A 24,430-nucleotide genomic window follows, 5' to 3' on the forward strand; every position below is an offset into this window, starting at 1 on the left:
TTGAAATATTAACTTAAGACCTGTGTCCTAAGAGACTAATTAACAGCAGCGGCTCCTCCGTTAAGACGGAGGAGCGTTGCCCCGCCTGCTGTGAGGGCAGCAGATAAACAGAGTAAAAAAAAAAAAAAAAAAAATTCATTGTCATTTTTTTATTCTGTGTGCCGATGGCCGTGCTAGCACAAGCGTGATGTTTATGGCAAGGCAGACAGATTCCTGCATATTGCAGGATGACTGCTTCAAGTGCTCAGTGCGCATGATAGATTGGCGAGCTGTCATGCTCACTGCAGAGCCTGCAATCCCAGTGCTGCAGGCACGGACCCCCAGCCTCAAAATGAGCCCGGGGTTAGTATGAGCCAACCAATCTTGGAGCTGCTAACCGCTTGAGAGCAGCTCCAGGATTGGCTGGATTTGCATGCAGCAAGTAAATCACCTTCCTTTCCTGCTCATCGTTGTCGGGAGAGGAGAAAGGCAACATATCTGAGTTTTACGGCGCACTGCACCCTTCCGATTCTTAAGATTTCTAGCAACCCCTGCTAATTAAAGCCTTCAAGTAGACTGAATGGATTTAAATACTAATCATCAGTCCATCACCTGAGATACAGGCAATATATTTGTCAATATCTAATAGAATACTTGTTTACAATGGGCTGTACCTGGAGATCTAAGCAAAATTCAAACAGCAGTCGATTTTTCACAGTGGGTACCAAGAACCCTCTGCGACCCCTGTCTTGTTTACCTTGGTTACCTAACAGTTCTTAGGACTCTGATACTTCTTCCAGGGTCAGGCACCCCAGGACCTTTTCAAATTTAGACTCTGGCAGCCAGCTCTGCAAAAGTGCTCCCCTATTCCTGTGGTATCAAAGACAATGGTCCTAGAACCTTATTAAGAAGAAGCTATCAATCAAAAGGACTTTGCTACAATTGATTTGATCAAAGTCTAATGGAGTTTGTGTGCAGAGTTAAACTCCTTACGCCTAAGTCAATAGTTTAAACAACTAATGTGAAAACCGCAACAAACGAAACAATTTTAGTATTCACCAAATAATTTAATATGTTTGGTTTAAGGTGAATAATTAAGTATTATTCAGGTATTCCACAGAAATGAGAAAAGGTTGCTCCAGGGGGGAACGTGCGTAAAGAACAAGTGCTCGGTGTGAGTCAGTGGAAAAAGAGAAGGAAATTCAGTGACATAGAAGAAAGGAACTTTGTATTCTTTTAAACAATATGTACGGTTGACAATCACCGTCAGATACAGCCTAGCTCCATGTATGATACAATACTAAGAAGATTATTTTCACAAATACAGGATTACATTTCCAAAATAGCACGATGAGGGTCACATAAAGTCTGGGCCTAAAACAAGGGCGTCTTTTTTTTTTTTTTTTTTTTCGACGCCCTTGTTTTAGGCCTAGACTTTCTTATGTGACCCTCATCATGCTATTTTGGAAGACTCTGCACACAAACTCCATTAGACTTTGATCAAATCAATTGTAGCAATGTCCTTTTGATTCATAGCGTCTTCTGAATAAGGTTCTAGGACCATTGTCTTTGATACCAATTAAATACCCAGGTCCAGGACCATTCTGGGTACAACCCCATTTTATGAAATGGCCCCTATTGCTGTGGGCACCAGCCACCAACACCTTCCACCTTACTGTAGCCTCCTGAATGCAAGACGTGGTTCATTTCAATTCTTTGCCCTTCTTGCACGGCTTTGGTATCCTTTTCTAGATGGAGCCTGCTGCAGGGCCCACTGCCAACACCCTTCTCCACAGAGAGATGACCTCTTACAAGGCAGATGCAGATCCTCCAGCTTTGGATCCAAATTCCTTGCACAGCCTTTCATTCCCCTGGTAGCTGGGCTAATGCCTTGACAAGGCCGGACCTTCCTTGAAGGATACAGACAGCTAGCAACCCCCTTCAAACTAGCAGACAAGTTTGACCCTCCGGAAGTAAGCCAGCTGTGGAGATCCTGGCTCTCGTGCTAAAATAATTCCCACGCACCCTGCTGAATGAATTCTGTCACTGGTGCATGGGAATCTGGCAACCTAACCTGGCCCGCATTTTCCCCCAGTATGAAGCCTAGTTTTCCAAACAACAGTATGGATTCCAAAGATCCATCTCTAGAACTGGTTTTATGCAGATCCTATATGCATATATGAATCCCTCCCAGACTGGTCAAATCAAAGTATTTGTCCTCCAGAGTACGGGAGGAGGGTGTGGAGCTGGAAGTTCCTTGTCACTGAAATTCAAAACAAAGTCACCAACGAGGGAAAGGCTTTCACACTTAGTTACGACACTGCTCTGTTTGGAGTTTCAGCTCATGGAGAAGAATGAGGAGAAAATGAGTAAGGAAAGTTCTTGCATGTTAAAAGGGCACCTGGCTCCCCATTTCCTTTTGCAGAAGGCCACAGGGGTGCTCAACAATCTACGTTCCTGTCTTGTAGGCTCTCTACTCCCCCCCCCCCCTTCCTGTGCCCTGTAGCCTCCGCATTTGGCTACCTGATGGTGTCCCTAGGCCTCCTCCTCCCTCTCGATCCCAGCCTATTCATGGGCTGCATCTGTTGAGTCTGCCCCCACAGTTAAACTGCCCTAGTCCAAAGCCACCAGGACTTCAGGCAAGAGTGTGTGTAGATGTGGAGATAAGCAGTCAAGCCAACAAGCTCAAACGCATGAACGCACAAGACATTGAGTTAAAAGAACCATCTGCACTTTTATCATCCACAAGGGAGTTTACACATGCCTCTCAGTGTACAAAAATATTGGAGGCTTCAAAAATGGGCAGGAGCAATTGGATATTTGAATCTACGGGCGATGCGTGAAAAATAAAATAAAGCTACAAAGGCAATCAAGGAAATTAAGGCAGGGTTTCAAGGTGCTTCCAAAAGAAAACGCAAGTGCTGAGCAAACCAAAGTAAATATCAGTATTTGTTAAAACCTCCCAAAGGGGCTCAAGTCCATGCCATCCCAAATGTGTTCGCTAAGTGATGAATCCCAGGAGTCCTAGTTTCGCACTCCTCCAGGTAAAGTTGGAGACTTAGCCTTGCAAGCATTGATCGAATCGGAGTGCTCATCTTCCAAGCCTCTCACTGAGCATGAAAAGTCACCCGTGCTTTTCCCTATCCGCATTCTTTCATCGGGCCCCTCGATCTCCTCAGACACCGGACCCAGCGAATTAATTGTAAACCAACTACAAGCAAAAGCCTGGAACATATTATCCACCCATTACTTCTTAAGCCTTTAGCAAAAATGGACCTTTATGTCCCCCAAACCAAGCTGAATACAATGAAGCAACCCAAGGGAATAAAATATGATCTTTCATTCATACAATCTAAGGCCGAGGAACATCTCCACATCAGTGGAATAGCTGGAGTATGACAAAGATCCTCACCACTATTTACCAGCTGGGGACTAAAAGTTCAGAATCAACACAGCCCACAAAAGGACAGCTGGGGTCCTGACCATGCAGAACCAGCAGGAAGGTCACTATGGTGTGGGCTTGGGGAAATCGACATAATCAATGTATCCGCCTGTGACACAGGGCAAGTAGGAGCTTTGTTAAAACATAGCCAGGTTTGTGTTGATGAGCTGTGTAATAAGGGGCAAAAAGAGGCACCAAGGCAGAAAGAAGAGCCAGATGGCACGCTAACTAGTATACATAATTCCAATGCTGACATGGATATAAAGGAGGACTCTTGGTTATCCATCTAACCCATTGCCCATGCCACAGTGGAGGCTATTAACTTTCACTCCAAAAAAGTAGCAATTCAGGTGGATCTACTAAATATGCTGGCATTTTATGTCACTGGAATTGATGCGAAGGCAGAAACCGTACTGCACACTTCATTTCTGTCAATGAGGGTGGTCAATGTCGATCCAAAGGACTGCTCATGCTTTCCTCTTGTAGTCAAATTAGGCACACTACTGAGCATTCTGCAATCCATAAACATAAGGAACAGATTAAAGCAAGGGCTGAGTTTCTGGCAACTGCCTTTCTATCCCTTCAGAAAAGGATTGATGTAATTCACTCCTTCCCATGCCCAAGGTTATCAATTCCAAGCTAATAACCACGGTAGACTGTGGCTGTGAATCAGAATGGCCCGATTCTTACTTGTGCGTACTACCCCTCCTGGTGTATAGTCCATCAGCAAAGACTCTCCAGCCATGTCTGCCCTGTGCTTTTCTTTCAATCTGACTCCAGGTTTAACCCATCTCCTTGCTGTCAGCCTCGAGGTATCTATGCCAGATGTTTCTTGGCCTTCCTCTTTTTTTTCTCTTGTGGGTTCCAGGTGGGGGCTTGGCAAATGGTGTTTGATGCGGGCTTATGGAGGGTTGACCTACCCAGTACTAACGTCTTTTCATGATTTCTTCATGAGCTGGAAGTTGGAAAGCCTGCTGTCGTAGATCATTATTGGTGATGGTGTTTGGCTATTGGATCTAGAGGATTTTCCTCAGGAGTTGGTGAAGGTCTGGACTTTGGTGGTGGAGGTCCCTGTTGTCCTCAAATGTTCTGCTCCATTCAGTCGGGCCAGATTTACATTGATGTTCAAGAGCTTGGTTTGCAGCGTTAGACCTTTGGAGCTTCAGATAATCTGTTGCCTTGACGTCTGTGTCTGTGCTGCCCTACTTGGCTTTGACACTGCACAGGTAGGTGAAGGCTTCCGCCTCTTTCAGTGCATCACCTGCAAGAGTGACTGCGGTAGTGCTGGCTGTGTTAGCCTTCGGGATCCTTGTTTTTCCTCTGTGGATGTCGAGGCCACGTTGTGCTCATTGCCTGCCACTTTGTTGGTGTTCTCTTGCATCTACAGATAGGACAGTAGGGCCAGGCCATCTGCAAAGTCCAGGTCGTCAAGCTGCTTCTAAGGTGTCCACAGGATCCCATTTCTTTTCTTTGCATTCTGTGTTCTCATGATCTGGTCTGTGGCCAACAGGAAGAGAAAAGACCAGAGCAAACAACCCTGGTGAATTCCAGTCCTCACTAAGCTTCTGTGAGTTGTTCTTCATGAACTGTCTTGCAGGTCATTCCCTCAGTAGAGTTCCTGATGATTCCTAGAAGTTTATTTGGTGCCCCGTATTGGCAGAGGAGTTTCTAAAATGTCTGTCCACATTGTCGATTGCCTTCTCATTGTAAATGAAGTTGATATACGGGGGAGGAGTTCCATTCCATCAAATTCAAAATGATGATGCACATTGTTGCAGTCGGGTATGTGCAGTATCTATCTTGCTAGACTCCAGCTTGTACTGTTAACTTGTTCCTTCATTCTGTTCAGGACTCAGTTGAACACTTTGCCTGGGGTTGATAGAAGAGTCATCCCTCTGTAGTTCGTTCAAGGCCTCGAGTCGCTAAACTTTAACCCCTACAGGTAGCTCTTTCGACTAACCAGGCGCGGCCTATGCAGGTAAGCATGGTGGGGCAGTGTAGGGGGGATGGTCAACAGATGAGGTAAACTTAAAAGAAAATCACTTAACTTGCTCTCAAGCAGGGTAAGAGTTTTATTTAGGTTTACCTCGTCGTCGTCTTTCGACTCCCCTTTCCCCACCGCTCTTGCCTGCATGGGTCGCACCTGCGACTAACCTGAATTTTTCACCAGCACAAATAAGAATGAAGTTTTCACTTGTAAGACAAAAGTATGCAAGACAAGTAGCTTTTGTAAAATTGTGCCACAAATGGAGATCAGCACAGGAAGACTCACTAGACCAAAGACTCTTGATTGAATTGCCTACAAACAAGGGCCTACACAGTGACCGCATTGAGTCTGTTTTTTTTTTTTAAACCTTATTTATTGAATTTTTCAAATAAAGAGACATAACATCTACTGCAATAGCCATAAGGGAGACAAAGCTTAAATAATCAGGAATACATTTCTGTGACATATCTGGATATACAAAAATAGCCGGCCATGCACATAATAGTGTTACAGGGCAATACACACCATCACTGAATTCAAGAGATAGGTAAGCAACACAGGGCATCCTACAGTTACTGTTACATTCTGTACCAAAAAATAAGAAAAGAAAAAAGGTCAAGGATTGTTACAACACAGTGGATTACTACGATAATCAGAAAAGAGAAATCCGACCAATAGATGATGTGGATGTAAAAGCTGTTGTAGGCTGCTGTCAAGGTGCAGCGGCATCTGCAGTGGGGTGTTCAAGTAAATATGTCTGCAATGGGCCCCAAATATCTTGAGCGCGAGAGGAGCAGGGGAGAAGTTCTGCATAAGTGTTAAGTTGAGATTGCCATAGTATTAAATCTGATAACCAGTCCTTAAATTTAAGAGCACGCCCCCTATCCCAACGACAGGCTATGCGCCGCTTGGCGATTACAAGATAAAAGGACACAAAGCGCCGATGTTTAGCAGGGGGTTGCTCAGTATTACCTAAGAGTGCCAGCATTGGAGATCTCGGGAGAGGTAGAGAGACCATGGTGTCTAGGGCCATAAGGACATCGTCCCAAAAAATGCAGACATCAGGGCAGTCCCAAGCGAGGTGTAGGAAATCAGCATGTTCCATTCTACATCATTCGCAACTGTGCGTGTTGAAGAACCGGGCTTTTAGAACCCAGCGGCGCCAGGGGCACGCCCAAAGTCTTCGGATTCTCCTGCCTTGGTTTACAGAGACACGGAATACTTCTGGGTGGCGTCGGAGACCAAATTTATTAGCTGCAGCTAGTAACAGTGATCCTAGAAAAACAGCATGGTAGTATTCCAGGAGACTGCTCAAGTTCATAGAGCAAGACATCCCTTTTTATACACAATAATCACATTTTATGAGGATACACTCCCACTGCGCCAAAAGTTAACCAATGAAATACATTCTCAAACAAAGTATCACATGACGAAAAGCTCAGTTTTCAATGTCCCAACCCAAAGTTAATCATTGGGAATGTTCCAAATCCAATTTCCACAAGCAGGACAAACCCATAATTGAAAGGCACAATGCATGTAATAAAGAACATAGAAAAGGAAACAATGTCTGATAGTGAGCAAGATAAGGCATGTGTAAGGAGATTAAAAGATAACGATGTCCTGAACAATGATTGGTAATCTCAGACAACGATCAAACCAGGGAAATTGACTCGGCCGGGTCAGCTTCAGGCGAAGGAATCAGGTTCTCGCAATTCACCTCGAAGTCAAGAAAGACCCTGTTAATGTGTAGGAATACGTGAAGGCCAGGTTGCTTCCTTCGTTCGACCACATTTGTCGGTTTGCGTGATGGCAAGACAAAATGGAGGCCTAAACACAATGGAACCCATGTTCGAAACAAAATCTCCAAATACATGGTGAATTCGCTAGCTAACGTGACGAATTTTCTCCACATCCGCCGCATTCGCTAAATACAGTCCGACATCACCAAAATCGTGACGGTACCATGACCTTTCGTAACCAGGCCCATTTTTACGGAACCACAGTGTCCCTCAAGTCTAATCTGTGGAGTGTAGCTGGGGTATAATAGCTGCGATATATGAATCTATAATGTATGCTACGAAGCCTACTATTGGCTGATATCTTTTCAGCCTGTCCACAACAGTTTATCCACTGTGCATCTGTGATGTCCCGGCCCAATTCCACTGACCACTTGGCACGTGCGGAGCATGCGGGGTATTCAATGTCACCGTGATAAAGTGTGGATACAAGATGTGAAGCAGTAGGTGCGTGAAGGACGCTGTGTAGAGGGGTAAATGTCGCAAGCTCAGATGGGTATGTATCGAAGCTGGCTTCTATACCATGGCGGAGGTGGGCATACAGAAACGTTTCCATAGTGGATGCCGGGGGGTCCAAGCACAGTTGTTGGAGAGAACAAAATTTACCGTTACTGTAGAGATCACCCCAGCAGCAAAGGCTTCGTTTACGCGCAACGTTTTTGAAGAGACCTTCCTGCAACAAAGTTAGGTCAGGATGGTATGTGAGTGGAAGGAGAGGGGAATATAAACTAGGTGCATGCATGTGACCTAATATGCAGGACCAGGCCGAAATCGTACAGTCCACAGAGGTTGGGTTGCCGCTGTGGGGCAATGCAGGAGCTAGGATGACTCCGTCCAGAGGGATGGGATCTGTGAACCAATGTAAACAGCATTGAGTCTTTACAAATAAACTGGCGTCTTACGAGGTACGGGAGAGATTACCGAAAACATCATCTTTCTGATTAGGAAAGTTGGTGGCTTATCATGGCCGCCTTGAACATCGTGCCTCTCTTCCAGTAAACTTGGACTGTCAATACACTTATTTACAGGGAATACGTTTTTTTCTACGTACTAGTGATATATGGAGTTTGAAACCGGTGAATTACATTGGAGTGTTTCAGTATACAAAGTGGCCTTATATTAACCTGCAACAAACACTAACGACCTAGGTGATCCGAGACTTACTTTCCTTTGTACCGAAGGGGGCTACAAATATTCAGCTCATGCGATATTTCCATCAGCAAAGTGGCCACGATATATATTTCTTTGCCCTGACGAAGTTCCTCAGGTAGAAAGGAATCGCATTGGCTGTTTTTGCATTACTTACAAAGAAGAAAAATAAAAAATTTCAAAATGACGTTATGCTTTGATCTGTGACTACATACCTGGTGCTGCCTCCACACTGTTTGAAGTTTTTATCTGGAAATGCAGTGGGATCAATGCACAGCAGGTCCCAGAGGCCTTCTGCACAGACCTTGAGATATGTTTCGGACTTTAAGATTGAGGTGCTCAACTTGTAGTCGGCTGTGGGTGCTATTTGTTGGTCTTTACAAATAAACAACCACCAATCTCATTTGAGTCTTCAGGAAACATGTTAAAAAAAAATCACGCCTGTTTTCACTATTGGAGGATAAAAATAACTTTTCAAAGCATGCTCACTCATATAACCATCCAGTCCTATAAGCATTTAGCACATTAAGAATCCTTTAGTATATTTGGAGTGCGGATCTGTTGACAAGCAGTTCTAGCCTATTTTAATGAGTGCAATATAAGGCTAAATCTGTAGACAATCACATTTGTAAGGCAGTCTTTAAAAAAACTGCAACAAAAAACCAACTAAATGAATTTTAATGCCCCCCGTGTACATTGTGGTCTGCCTTATCTTAATGTAAAACTTCCTGATGAGGGCTTTGAGAAATCTTTCAAAAGTACCTTAAGTTTTATGAGTAAATTTTTCGTCGCATAATACCTCCCAAATTGGATTTTAAGATGTCTTGAGAACGTAATCTTAAAAACAAACTTTTACTGTGTTCCTGCTTGTACCTGCAATAGTTTTTAACTATAAGAGCAATTTTAGATTCCATTTTTAGATGATCCAATCTTTGTGAAAATTCGTAAACAAACTACATTAAAAAAAAAAAAGTGAAATTAACTTTAAAGCTCCTGTGTACACTGCTGTTCGTTTTGTTTTAGTGTCAACATTTTCTGCGGAGTTCTTTAAGTAGCCTTTACAAATACACTTTGTTTCATGAGTAAATCCGTCGTTGGCACTGGTTGCAAGAAAATACACCCATGTGGATTTGAAAATATTTTTAAATGTGTATTTTACGTGGCTTTAAGACACTAGTTTGGATCCTTTAATTGTAATATTCCATATTGCTTTGGTTTCTGCTCTTTAGTCTAAAATAGCAAAATATTTGTATTTGGAATCTTTTGCCTATAATATCCCAAAGAACTGCAATAATAGATAAAAGTGTAACAATGAAATGGGAAAACAAATATTTTGGCAGTGTGCTGTGGTCCAATTTAACAGCATTTTGAAAAATGGTTGATCTGCTTGAATTATACATATTTGCTAAATTAATAGATTTATGAAGACGAGTTTTTAATTATAATATGAATATTTCCTCAATCACGTAATTCCAAAATATATGGATAGAATAGACATTTCCTAGGACACGTAACATCTAGAAGTGCCCAAAACAGAATTGGAAACTTTTATTTTTGCCGTGTGTAGGATGCAAAACACAAAGAATCAACTGGACTTTAACCCCTTCGCTGCGGCGGCAATTCCGCTGCAGCGCTAGGGGGGCGGGGCGAACAGCGCTCGCATGCTCGTGACGGAGCCGCTCCGTCACGAGCCGCTTTTGAGCTGTGCTCGTGACGGAGCGGTTCCGTCATGGCCCCGCCCGCTCAATAGAAAGTGCTGCGCAGGCGCGAAATCAGCGCCGCGCAGGTGCGGCGGCAGGGCCATGACGGAACTGCTCCGCCATGAGCACAGCTCAGCCGATGCTCATGACGGAGCGGCTCCGTCATGAGCATGGGAGGGGTTAAGCAAAATTTGTTCCTGTGTGATTGATGACAAAGCATTAACACCATGTCTCTATTTGCGAGTATTTGTTCTACATTTTTTCTGGTTTTATCTATGCAGGATGCCGTTGGTATAAGTTAAATTTCCACTTTAGATCGTGTTAGCTGTGACACTTTCATTTATACCTTTCTGATTTTGAAGAAGGAACACTTACAGCAGCAAAATTGTCATATATGGTCCAAGTATCAGGTTCTTCCCTCCAAGATATTCCAGCACTTCTAGTTTATGACACCAGTCGATGACATTAAAATTAATCTCAAAAGGCTTAGTTCACTCGCACAGATTTGAGTAAACCTGGAAATGCACATGTACTAATACAATTCATAAACGCTTTCTTATTCACGTCTTGAAGAATCTCAAGGTGTCTCCAGGTTTAGCCCATACTGGGTTTCATGACTATACAATAAGAATGGTATACATCTGAGTGCACCATAAAACTTGCAGTTTGCTTAAGAGCAAATTGTTAATAAGCGGACAAAAATTCATAATTATGGCTAAGGTTTGGGTACCAGCTTTCAAAATGTCATAATCAAATTATTTTCTGATAGAAATGTGTCCTTGCCATCAAAAGCAAACCGATTGCCCCATTAAAATTCATAGACTGTCAACACCCAATGTTACAATGTTTTTGTAAAGAGCATTTAGGACACAATATTATAACATACAGAAAGACCAAGTAGGTTCTTTCTACAGATGTGAGCACTGGTCTTAATGTTTACAAGCATAGATTTAATTTTGAAAGCCTTTGTAATGAGAGCAATAATTATCTTTATTGGTAATTTTGTGTATTTTCTTTGTGGGTTGACGGAAAAGGGTTTACGTCACCAACTGTATTGTTTTAATAATGTTCATCATGCTGCCACACATACAAATGAAAAATATATACGATCTTCTCGATATCTGCTGGACTGTGGAGTGAAAATGACTGATGGCTTTAATCATTTAGCCGTGTCTCTTTTACAGCATATCGCCTGTGTTCTGTGCCATGCTTCAAAATAACATGGCTCTTTTTGCTTTCAGTTATACCCTCTCATGTATAAGGTTTCCATGGCAACAAAAAAGGGAGAGGATGCTTCTGGACTAAAGGCAGAGTTCAACACAAAGATCAATGAGTTTGAGGAGGTAAGGTTTGTCCGACCAAACTTGAAGAACAGTCTTAATGATGCCATGTCTCAGATGCTGAATTTCTTTTCATGTTCATTTTGTGGTGGGTGGCTTAGACCCCATAGAGATGCGTGAGAAAAAAGATGTAAAGATATATTGAAATCCTCCTCAGGGAGTTTAAAGTATACATAGTGGAACTGAAAAATTATATTGAAAATAGGACTTGGAAGCTATAATTTACAAAAGCTCCCTGTTGTAGACTTAGTAAAAAGTACTGAAAGTGTAAAGGTAAAATATGCCTACAAATGATTTGTTTGGAGAGAGTTTGACACCGAAGATTGCAAACCAATTATATAGCAATACTAGAAGGGGGGCCTGGGATTCCAGCCTTCTGGAATTCACATACCCATGGGACTTTAGGCAAGTTATCCTTCTGGTACCTAATGTACTTCCCACATATCAGGTTTTTTTCCCAACTTTGATCACATTTATTTACTCCATTTCCTTCCGCACAGTGTTGTGACTGATGGAGGGCTCTCAGTTTACGGCTCACTCTGTTTGGTCTGAATTTATGAAGGTGTTTGCAGGCCAGTTTCAATTCACCAGATACCATTAACTAGACCGATGGACAGACTTACAGAATGACTCAGTCTAAAGAATAATGTTTGAGGCGTTTCCTGGTCAATCACCAGACTGGTTAAGATGGTTTCACTTTCAGAATTCACTTATAACATCTTCTTACACTGCTCATTAGGGACATTCCCCTTTTATTGCATACATGGAATCTATCTATTTGCATATGTTAACCTCCCATATCTCACTGCTGAGGTAAGTTCAGTTTCACACCTATACATCACATACATTTTTTTTAAAAAAATAGCACAAGTAAAGGCAGAAAAAAACTGGCTCCTCCTACTAACTTCAGGGGGCATAAAATAAGGTTAACGTCTACATTTCTCTCGGTTTTAGGGTCATAAACATATTTACACCCAGATTATAAGGCCTCTTTAAAATCATTGATGAATAGTGAGAGGGGCAACAGAGGATCTCGCTTAAAGGGAGGTCAATTAAAACCCGTTATCTTCTCTCCACCTCCCATGGTAATGTTAGAAATATCTCACGCAGACAGAAAAAGGTTAGTGGCATCTGAGAGAACTTCAGCGAAGGGGGGGGGGGGAGGTTATTTCTAATCTGGGACTCTAGTTCAAGCTCATTTCCTCTCAAATTAAGTTTCTAATTTCTAACAGAGAAACAAGACAAACCTTTGTCCCCGTATAGAGTGAGTGGCCACAACCAAAATGTACTCTGTGAGGTCTACACAAAGACTCCGGATATACCCCTGGAACAAGATACCCTCTAGGTCCAAGAATGGAATTTTAGTTGGTTTATATATGTGTTTGCAAGAATATATATTATAACCAAGGCTCAGCATTCGGAAAAGCACACGACAGCAGGTAAGAAAAATTCTTCATTTTATTTGAATTTGAAGGTTGCTTTAGTCCGTCATTGTTCCTGATAGCCAACGCGTTTCAGAGCTGTCTGCTCTTTCTTCCTGGGCAGTGGACTAGCGGTTTAATAAGGCTTTGCCCCATGCTTCAGCTGACTTTACTAGTAGCCGTTTCAGGTGTGCTTACTTAGTAGTCTCTGTGCACTTGCAGAGTATGCTGGAACATGAAGTTTAATTCCGCCACATTTTTCACCATTAGTGGGTTCCGCCAGTCCATAATATTAGAACAGGATCACAGTGATTCAGTACACATCACTGCGATATTTAAAAGCACTCCAGTGTGCTCCGGAATTAAAGTTCGCCTTCATGAATCCTGCAATCTGCTGTGCCGTTTCCAGTGTGAAAGTTCCTGCCGGCGGCCCGTCACTCCAGCGGTTCCCTCCTCCTCTGTTCAGTCGGTGGTGCTCTCCCCACGATGAAGCTGTCGTGCAATATTCATTTTATAACCAAGGCTCAGCATTCAGAAAAGCACACGACAGCAGGTAAGAAAAATTCTTCATTTTATTTGCATTTGAAGGTTGCTTTAGTCCGTCATTATTCCTGATAGCCAACGCGTTTCAGAGCTGTCTGCTCTTTCTTCCTGAGCAGTGGACTAGCGGTTTAATAAGGCTTTGCCCCATGCTTCAGCTGACTTTACTAGTAGCCGTTTCAGGTGTGCTTACTTAGTAGTCTCTGCGCACTTGTGGTGGAATTAAACTTCATGTCCCAGCATACTCTGCAATGTTGCCCACTGCAGAAATGTGCCTCTTCTGAATCTGTCCTCTTCTGCACATAGGTTTAATTGTGCACGGCGGCACAGAACAGTGAACCATATACTTAATGCAAACCCTGAACTGCATAATCTGCATGGGACATATGGACACATCCTTAACTCCATCATTTCTCCCCATGGGAAAATTCAGTGATGTAGAGGAAAAAAAGAACAGAAGCCCACGGCCAGCCCTATCCCACCCCTTCGTTGTCATATTGAGAATAACTAAATCCCTTCCCAAGGCCATGGGTACAGTTATTGAGGTATCCTTGCACAAACTAAAGATATCAAACCCCTGTCAATCCCCAATTTTTCCATATTTTGACAACCGTTGTTCTGACTCAAAGAATCAAAAGCCTGGCAAGCTCAAGGAATGCTATATAAAGATGCAAATATTGCTGCTCTCGTATGTTAGACTGTTAGAACGTACGCTGAGCTGAAGCAGGGACGTCACCGTCATTTCACCTCACTAACAGATTCTGGCGGTCCGTGTGTGGGGAGGAGACCGTTATCTCGCACTACAAAGCATATATCATTATTGCATTCACTGTACTCTCATTGCTGCCAAGGTTTCAGATTGCTATGTGTGACATTTTCAGAAGGCCAGTGTAATTATGAGTGACATTTCAATGAGTATGAGTGACACTTTCCCACGAGCAAAATCAAGAAATGAAGATGAGGGAAACCGATAACTATCAGAAATTGCACCCATTTGAGCATTAAGAAGCTCTAAGAAGATCTTAAAACTGCAGCAAATGACCAGAAATGGAAGGAAGTGCACTAACCCGAGAGACTGCGTGACTGCAGTTCTCAGTGACAGACATTTTTCCCCCGAAATAAAAACTAGCACTTAAGTCCATGGAAAAAGCTAGATATCAGAACTGATGCCCTTTAAAACAAAAATAAGCATTGGAAAGACTTTCAAGCTGCTGCAAAACTGAGTTGCAAAGTTACTAAGCTACTTGCCCTTTCTAAGATTGGACCATTTCTGGCTTTTCCGTTTTCATATTGCTTTTCAAATTTTTTTGTTTTGTTTTTGGTTTTTATAAAAACAGAAGCGTTTAGGTCTTATAAACAATATGCTGCTTAGGCCGCTTGTGGAGAGCAGGACACCACGTGCAGATGACTACACCCTGAAAGATGAAAACTGACTTCAGAACTCCCAGCACTTTTAGGTGACTTCTAGACGCCATAATGCATTAAAGAAAACCGCCTGTTGAAAATAACGTTTATACAAAAACGCCATCATGGGGATCAGATGCAGTCAGAGCATGTGCATAACGAGTGGGCTTCGAATCAATATAAATGTGCTAGTGTCACTGCTAAACAATTTCAAAGCAGGCCACCGCCCTCTGCAACACGCCTAACTTGCATTAACGTAATGAAATCTGAATGCAGACCTCGTGCACTGTCCAGATGAACAGAGGGGTTCCTTCACATATTTGTTTTAAGTTATGGGCTATCACAGGGCAACAACACCCACACACTCTGGCAGGCACTGACCACGTGATGTAATAGGAGCGGCAGCATTGTTGGCGAGCCAGCGCTAATAAAATATAAAGTACACTGACAAGAGATACCTCGCTGAGGCACAACTTACTTTACGAGTGGATTTGAGTAACGTCAATTTTGCATGCCGCACCTCGCTGCAACGAATCCCACTGCAGCAAGCACTGGGCCGGGCATGATTAAATTGTGTAACTCAGCAGCAGCTGCACAAGAGGGGCAGGTGTACTGCTGGGGATCAACTCCAGAGGCTGCCACCGTCCATGCGGAGTTCAGCTGATCTGCCGGTCAGGACCCTCAAGTGTTTGACTCACGAAATAACAACTCGGATGGTCATGGTGTCCGTACCGCATCGCTGCCATTGCCACTCCTAAGCCACTAGTTTATTTAAACTGCAGCCACCGCTCCCCACTTGCGCCGTAGCGTACTTGAGGCGAGTGGATGGACCATTCTTGTTCCGTTCAGTTGCACCCGATCTCATGAATTCTAAGCTACCATGAAAGTACGGGAATTACACCCGTGAGTTTTAATCCATTGTTAAGTATTCACCAGCAGGGCGGCAGCCATAATATTCTGCCCCACAGCGCAGGTGGCCCGGCCTGCTGCATGGGGTGCGATCACCCATGCTGGGCAGCCAAGCCCCATGATTCTGGGGCCACCCGCTAACCGTTGAGGTCTCTGACACCTCGAATAATTTCATTCCAAAATGTAATTCCGCGCGCACCCTGTCTGCAGGACGTGATGTTGCGCCCCTACATTGCGCCATGGCCAAGCTGCCATACATAAATCACCTGCGGGCAGCCATCCTGCGGGCAGGCTCCACCCGGATTTCCAGACGATAAACCAAAACTGGGTATGGGTTTCCAGACAGTAAGGCCAAACCCTGCCTTAACTATGAATCCAACACAAAATGCCAATACTGTCAGATATTTTCAAATACACTTGCTTTTAGCCTGCATATGGACGGGACTGTATGCAAGAAGGAATTTATCACATCTGAATAAATCAATTCAAATCTGCATTTTATTTGCACAAATTATTATTTTTCTTATTTTTTCAGAATCTTTAGGAAAGCTTTATGAAGCACATTACAAATACACTATACAAAACATCATCCTGTCAAAGACTAAACTATATATACCATTCACACTAGAAAAAACCTTGCAGTCATACTATAAACTCATTCACACACCTAACACTCTCAAAGGTAAAGAAACACAATTTATGTACAATTATCAACAGTGTATGGAAAAGAAACCATAGATGTACAATTTCATATGAATCACTTTGATGTACAAGTTAGTTTAATCCTCTTATGGTTTCCACGAGATAAACGTGTTTATCAAAGACAAAGGGGGGGGTCTACGCGTTTCGAACTCCAGGTTTGAGGAGTTCTCGTCAGGACCAATAGCTGTAAATGACAAAAACATAGGGACCTAATTTAGTGAGTGGTCTCTTAGTTCATTAACCTACATGGGTTCAACACCCATAACTCTGCCTCTTACCTCTATAAATGTTGCAACATGTGCCTCATATAAACCCCAGTATTCGCGGAGCGGGACCACCTGTATGACAATTGAATATATTTACTAGAGTGGCTTAAACCTGACACAGTTCCATAACAGTCATACTCTTAGTCCTACTTACTTGGTAAGGAGTGTAGTATGTCCTTAGTTCTAAAAACAGGGGGGTAAAGAATACCATCAGTGATCTAATTTGTAAATGGGGACTTGAGGTGTAGCATATAGATTGCATCGCTTCTTACCGGGTAAATCAATTTAGATACCGGAAAAAGTTGGCTTTGTTTTTGTGTCAACTGGCCACGGGGCGTCTGGGGGGAGAAAGAGAATGGACCAATTTTAGCGCTTTTTTACCCTCACCAGCCTTAGTGAGTTGGAGCTGAAGTAGCACACATCGCCTTACCGGTTAGTCCAACGCCGGAAGCCGACCTCTATGTTGGTTCGGGTGCCGGATTTCTTGCGTCTAGGGGATCGAGAGCGGGAACGGATTAGTTTCTTAGTGCTACGAGAGTTCTAGAAATTAATAGCGGATCTGGGCTAAGCTAGTACCTTATGAGTCACTGAGTTCTCTGGTCGGGTCCCGATTCTCCGATCTGTATGTTCGGGACGTCTAAGCGTCTATTTACTTCCGGTGTCACGTGATTGAGGCGATCCTTTTGGTCGCCATCTTGGAGTGGTTCCATATCTTTACTTGCTTTGGGTATTTCATCGTGGAATCACTCGGAAGTTCGATCTGCCAGTGTTATTTATTCATAAAAGTAATGTTTATGTTACTGGGTTCTTTAAACGGGTCCCGTCCTCCGGCCTATCTATTTGAGACATCCTAGTGTCTATGTTCTTCCTAATTCCGGTATCATATGATAGAAGCGAGTCTTTTGGTCGCCATTTTAGAGTGGTCATAAATTCCCATAACTTTACTTGCTTTTAGTTTTTACTGATGCATTGGCTTGGAATATCACTATACAATCAGTAGTAGTTGGTTTACGCTCTGTTTAATTTAAAAAGGTCTTTCAGCTTATGTATTCCCAAGGGTGGTCTTCCTGTTTAGGGGCATCTAGTGGTTGGGGACCTGTTTCCTTACTGTTTCTTTAAGTTGGATGTCAGAATGAATATTTTATTATAATTTGAATCTCAAAGTTCATTTAGTCCATTGATTGCCGTGTTAAATCTTACAATCAGAGAGGCTTCTTGTTTGGACAGCTTCCTGTCCACATCACCACCTCTAGGATCTTGTTCCACCTTAAGTAGCACCGTCCATCGGACATCATTGTCATCGTGATTTAGCAACTGCCAATGGCTGACAAGCGGGGCATTGGGTACCTTACGTTTTATCCTGGATTTGTGTTGTTGGATGCGAGAGCGTACCTCCTGGTTGGTTTTCCCAATATACAGGAGGTTACATGGGCATTTGATGCCATAAATTACGGATTTTGTTTTACAATTCGTAAATTGCTCATGCTTCCATGACACACCGTTGTGTTTAAACACTGATCCTTCTTCCGTCGAATCACAACAGTTACACCCTCCACATTTATGGTGTCCCTTCACTGGGGATAAGCCCATCATGCCTCTTAAGTTGGTGGCTGGTTTAATAGGCAGTGCAGCTCTCACCAATTTATTAGCCAAATTCGATTCTTTTTTGAAAGCGAAAAGTGGTGGTTTTTGAAGGTCTTCGCTTAGGTTTTTTACCAGATGCCAGTTGTTATTTATGACTTTCTTTAGCATATTGGAATTTGGGCAATAGGTGGTTACTAGGACTATTCGGTCCTGTGTCTTTTTGGGCTTTTTTTCCAGGAGGTGTTCTCTCGGAGTCCACCACGCACGTTTTTTGGAGCGATGTAGCAGTTTTTTGGGGTATCCTCTCTCCATTAGGTTGTTGGTCAATTTGTCAGCATGTTTCTCGTATTCTTGTCTGTCATGATAATTCCTCCGAATTCTTAAATATTGTCCGTAGGGTAGATTTTCTTTAAGACTGCGGGGGTGGTTGCTGGAAAAATGTAGCAGTCTATTGCGGTCTGTTTCTTTTTTATAGAGAGTGGTTATTAGACCTCCTTCGTCCGAAGGGTACACTTCTACATCTAAAAATGGGATTTTCTCTCTGGAGAAAACAAGACTGAATTTGATCTCTTGAGTCCTGTTATTAAGCCATTGGTTGAATGTTTTCAATTCCTCTTCAGTGTCAGACCAAATGAAGAACACGTCGTCGATAAAACGACTCTAATGTTTGATGGCATGATGGAATGGATTATTTTGATAAACAAATTTCTCCTCATAGATAGACATAAAGAGGATGGCTAATTCAGGGGCAAATGGACACCCCATGGCTACGCCTCCTGTCTGAAAATAAAAGTCACCGTCAAAAAGGAAATAATTGTACTTTAAGGCAAACTGTGCTAATTGTATGATGAAGTCTGTGGGAACTCGTTCCGGCTTCTCTCGTGTATCCAAATAGTATTTCAATGCCTGTATTCCTTCCTCTTGTGGAATTTGAGTATATAAGGATGTTATGTCCATAGTAACAGATGCGGATTTCCAGACAGCAGGGCAGATCAAAAGTAATATTATAGCACTGAGAAATGTAAAATGTAAATGTGCACGTCGGCTTTTTAACTGTTGAATACTGAGCCTGCTGCCAAGTGATGTCGGTTTCGGCAGGGCACACAGGTATGAGAAGCGCCTGGTACGTGATAATTGGCACTGTACTCTGAGTGTAGACCCGGCCCTAAGAAATTGGTGCCGGTGATAAGCACCGGAAAGCACCGCGCCCAAACTAAAGCACTGCTTCCACCACAGAAATGTGAGGAAAATGTTTTTTATAACAAATTTTGAGGTTTGCAAGTGATTCTGGGTAACAGAACCTGGTGAGAGCCACACAAGTCACACCATCCTGGATTCCCCTGGGTGTCTACTTTTAAAAAATGTATAGGCTTGCTAAGTTTCCCTTGGTGCTGGTAGAGCTAGGGTTCAAAACTTACAGCTAGGCACTTGGCAAAAAAAGGGTCAGTTTTCACTGTAAAAATAAAGTGTGTCGATGTTGCGTTTTGGACGGTTTCATGTCGCAGGAACTGGGCCTAACCACACATGTGAGGTACTATTTTTATCGGGAGACTTAGGTTAACACAGAATTGTAGAGCAACTGTTATCCCCTATTGACTTTTGATACATTTCTGCCTTCCAAATGAAAGACGATGTGCAAAAAATAAGTAATTTTGAAAAATGACCTATGAATCTCATGCTAGTATGGGTACTCACAATTTCGAAAATGTGCGAATATCTACTGTTTCTAAACTCTATATTTTGTTCCAATTTCAGAAATACATAGGTGTCTTTCATACAGAGTTTTCCATGTATATATTTTCCCAAATTAATTGCTATATACCTGGTACATAATGAAAAACCATTGCAAGATGCTGCTCAGTTATTGGCTCGGAGTTCGTCGGGTTCTTGATGAACCTACAAGTCTTATAAATCCCCGCAACCAGAAAGGTCGAGCGGATGTAACTGTATATTGCTTTAAAACAGCTGTTACAATTAGAAGTTACAGGTGAAAACTTTGGCACAAATGGCTGTTTTTTTCCAACTCATTTTACATTTTTCCATATATTTAACTGTTAGTTTCTATGAAGGAACCTTGAAGAATCTACTCAAATGACCCCTTGCTAAATTCAGAATTTTGTCTACTTTTCTAAAATGTATAGCTTTCCAGGATTCATTATTGCTTTCATACCCATTTCTACCATTAACTGGAAGGAGGTTGACAGCACAACAAATAGCAATAATAGACTATGTCCCAGAAAAATGCCAAAACTGAGTTCAGCATTTTGGTTTTCTGATAAGTCTGCTTGTCCCTGAAAGCTGGGAAAATTGTGATTTTAGCCCCACAACCCCTTTGTTGATACCTTTTGCAGGGAAAAAAGACTCCATCAGGAGCCTTTTCCCATTTTCCCAAAAGAAACACAGGGGGGGGGAAAGGCCTAGTAGCGAAGGGGTTGAAGGGAAAAAGTCAACCAAAGGACAAAAACCGTTGTAAGCTTAGGCATCTGAGATCTGCTGCAACTGTACACCCATTTAAAATGATGGCGCTGCAACACAACCAGTCCAGAAGCAGCAAGGGAATGAAAACAAAGCACCTCGAGGAAAAACCAAGTTATAGTGAAAATTGTGTTTATAAATTAATTGAATTATAGAAAAGTGATTTAGGAAATGTATGGTGTATTAACCCCTTGCCAGCGGCCGGAATTCCGCTCCTGTGCGGCACATTCCGATCGCGGGCGTGGTCATGACGGCTGGGAGCTGTCATCTGCACACGAGCACTGTGTGCCATGACGGCTCCCATCCATCAGCATCGAAGGGGTTAAAAAAACACTTAAGTGAAAGATTAAGGGTGCACTGGCAATCGAGGGCAGCTAACAATACAAGTTACACAATAAGTTATACCATTAAGACAGGATTGACAGTGTTACCTAGTGATATATGTTGGAACTTGGGTTTCTGGTTGGCAGAGTATTCACCATGTCCAAGCAGGAACCACAATCTTAGTAGGGTCAGTACGATACACAGAAATAATTTACCTGTGCTCATCCTCTGGTAGCTTCACACATAGCAGGCAGTCTTAACTTAAGAGGCAATGTGTTAAGTATTTGTGAAACACTTTAATCACAGTAATACAGTGGAAACCCCTCAAAAGACTCCACATTAGTTTATGGTATGTTACTGAGTTTTGTATAGCACTTTTGTACCCAAGGTGTCTTGGTGATGTAAAAGGAAGATCAGGGAGGCAGACTAGGTACAAATGTGGCCTCTAGGTGTTAAGAGCCATGGTTTCAGTGCTGCCCTAAAGTGTAAACGGGGCTGAGATTTATTTAGTTCTAAAGGAAAGGAGTTCCTCTGTATAGTCAAGCAGGTTACAAAGCTTTCGCCACTCCGTCATGCTGGTTTGAACTTAGGCACTTCGGCATTCTTTGCTCCGGAAGAGCTTAATGGACTAGAATGTGTGTACCAGCGGAAATACTGTCAGAGCCATTGGGCCAGTATTGTGAAGTCACTTAAAGGCAGTGCACAAGGGGTTTAATACAATCCATTTTTTCTTAGGCTGCCGGGGTAAGTTGTTCAGTGCTGTGGATACAGATTGAAATTTGGGGCGGTTGAAAACCAGGCGGCCTGTGCCATTTTGAAGGGTCTGGAGTTTGGATAGCATCTTATGTTGTAGACTAACATATAGTCAGTTGCAACAGTCTAGTTTTGACATAATTAATGCAGACTTGACCGCTATTTGTAAATTAAGAGGAATATAAGGGAGGATTTGTCTCAGTTTTTAGAACAAATAAAAATGAAGACGCAGTTTGTTTGATCTAGTTTTTAAAAGTGAGTTTGTGTCAAATGGGACACCCAGATTATTATCCTTTTCCACTGGGGGTGGAAAAGGGTCCATATCTGATGGCCACTATGCTGGGGACCAAAACTCCAGTTTTTTTTTCTTTTTCCGAAGAGTAACATCGTGGTCTTATCAGAGTTTAATCTTGGACAGTTTTCTGCAATCTAGGTTCCGATTTGTTCCATACAGAGGTGTAATTAGGCTGCTGTGTGGTGGATTTACTGTGACTGACACAACGATTTGCATGTCTTCTGCAAATGAAACGGAGAAACCAAAGATCTTGAGGAGTTTTTGAGCTTAGCATTAGAGATAAAGTCATCGTCCCATTAACATCATTCTCAGGAGATGGAGAACAATACATCACTGTAGAAAATTTCTCATCCACCACTTGGAAATTTCCCTTTTGGAGTCTCTCAAGGGGGAGCTCTACTTTTTTAAATCTTTGTATTGACCTTTTTGTAAAATCCTGTGGTTTTCAGGGTTTAGAAAGGCAGCAAAAAGGGAAAGTAAGCTTTTTAGGTTCAAGCAAGGGTTAGGGAGAGTAAGATGGGTTTTGGTTTACAAAGGATAAGGGATTTTAGGTTTCAGTAAAAGTCTGTATGAAGGGGTAAGAAGGGGAATGTCCGCATTAGGGGACACAAGGGGTTTTTAGGGTTCAAGGAAGGGCCGAGATATGAGGTAGTAGTGTCTTTTATGGTAGCAGTAAGAGCGTTTTAGTGTTTAGGGAAAGGTGCCATTAAATACTTTAGGGTTTTACCAGGGTGGAGATTTACCTTTGATAAAGGATATGAAAATGTGTAAATGTTTCTTAAACATTGAAACATTTAGGAAAATATTTTAGTATTAAATAGTAATGTAGTATCATTTTAAATATATTTGAAACCTAGAACAAATAAGTGTTGCAACACTATATTAAATGTATTAAAAAAAGTAATAAATATATATAATTAATTCATGTATAACTATTTTAAGAATAACTAAAAAAAATGCATCTATAGTAAAATGTTTATTTTTTTAATTTAATGTTTTAAAAATGACTAACAGTTCTATATAAAATTAATTGTATTTAATTTGTTATAAGAAATTAAGTTATATTTATTTTTAAATATTAGAAACTTTATTACAAAAATTGATCATTCTTAACATTTAGTAAATTGTATTTTTTTTAAAGTCGAAAAAAGTTAATTGATTTAAAAATTATTCCCTATGGGTTTGTATTTTAATTCTTTGAATCCATTGTTTCTATGGAAGGATGCAGCAGTACCAGTGGTTGACCATGTGTAGTGCCGGACGTACTCCAGGTCTTAGATGGAATACTTTTCCTAATGTTTTGAGACCTTTTTGGCAGTAGTAGTTTTAGAAGTGCAGTTTGTACATAGTAACGGGCTTACTCTTTTGTGGATTCTTGTCTATCCCTCCCTAATCCCCTCCTTAGCCCTCTCTAACCCACCTCTTTATTCCTCCCTTAACCCATTCCATTCAGAAGTGTATATCCCCCCACTGCCCCATGTCCTACCCACATTTACGACTAAAACATACATTTACATGCGTGGACATCTCTGTAATCTGGATAGAGATCTATGCATAGAAAAGATATGAGAGGCAAAGTTCTCTTCATTGAGGTTAATGCATAGTGTTTTGCAGTATGTTAGTTTTACTACTGTATTACTACTAATTGTGTACAAAGTACAGTTCACTAATTGGCCCTTTCATCTTGCCCAGAACCAATGTTATCCTTGAAGGGACTGTTACAGAAAAAGACTTATTTATATTCAAAATCATCTACAAAATGACTCACAAAATTAGAAGCAAAAATTGCTCTCCTAAAAAGTCCACTTGCGTTGAAGGTAATAAAATCTTTTTGTAGGGCAATTTCCAAAGTGAAATTATGAATTTGGTTGTCACCTGGAAGGCTGCTGGTCTGGTGTTCAAGATTTTACATATTAAGTCTGCAGCCTGTGATATGCTTGTCACCAACGGCTCAGAGTTGATCTCCAAATGTAAGTCCTCAATAATACCAATCACAGGAGAACAATCCCGAACATGTCTTTGTCTGGGGTACAAAGCCTTTTATAAACGAGTCGACATAGCGACTCAGTTGTTCAAGAACAGACCCGAAACCCAACAGAAATGGTTTGTGTGGATGATTGAAGATGTTTTTGTGTACCTTACTTGGAGAACAGGCATTCTAGCGATCCTGTTTTTAAGGGAAAACAATTCACTTGACTTAAAGAACCTACTTCTTTTGCTTTAGATGTCCGCTCTAAAATCCAAACCTAAATTTCTTAAAGGGGATTTCTCACTAATTTCTGATAATGCTGTTGGTTACTTAGGGCCTTATTATAATGTCGGATGGACTGCCATTGACAGGCCATCGGTGGCGGTCCCATTATA

General features: G+C 42.0%; 1 protein-coding gene across 1 annotated transcript in view; it reads left to right on the plus strand.

The window, feature by feature from the left end:
- Window positions 1-24,430, plus strand: part of LOC147712021 (glutathione S-transferase omega-1-like) — a 93,699-nt gene that overhangs the window by 64,795 nt on the left and 4,474 nt on the right. Inside the window, exon 4 of the mRNA XM_086922753.1 lies at window positions 11,295-11,396. Coding sequence (XP_086778879.1) covers window positions 11,295-11,396 — 102 coding nt within the window. The remainder of the gene's footprint in view (window positions 1-11,294; window positions 11,397-24,430) is intronic.

This window comes from Lissotriton vulgaris, chromosome 5 (assembly GCF_964263255.1).
Source record: "Lissotriton vulgaris chromosome 5, aLisVul1.2, whole genome shotgun sequence".
Classification (NCBI taxonomy): domain Eukaryota; kingdom Metazoa; phylum Chordata; class Amphibia; order Caudata; family Salamandridae; genus Lissotriton; species Lissotriton vulgaris.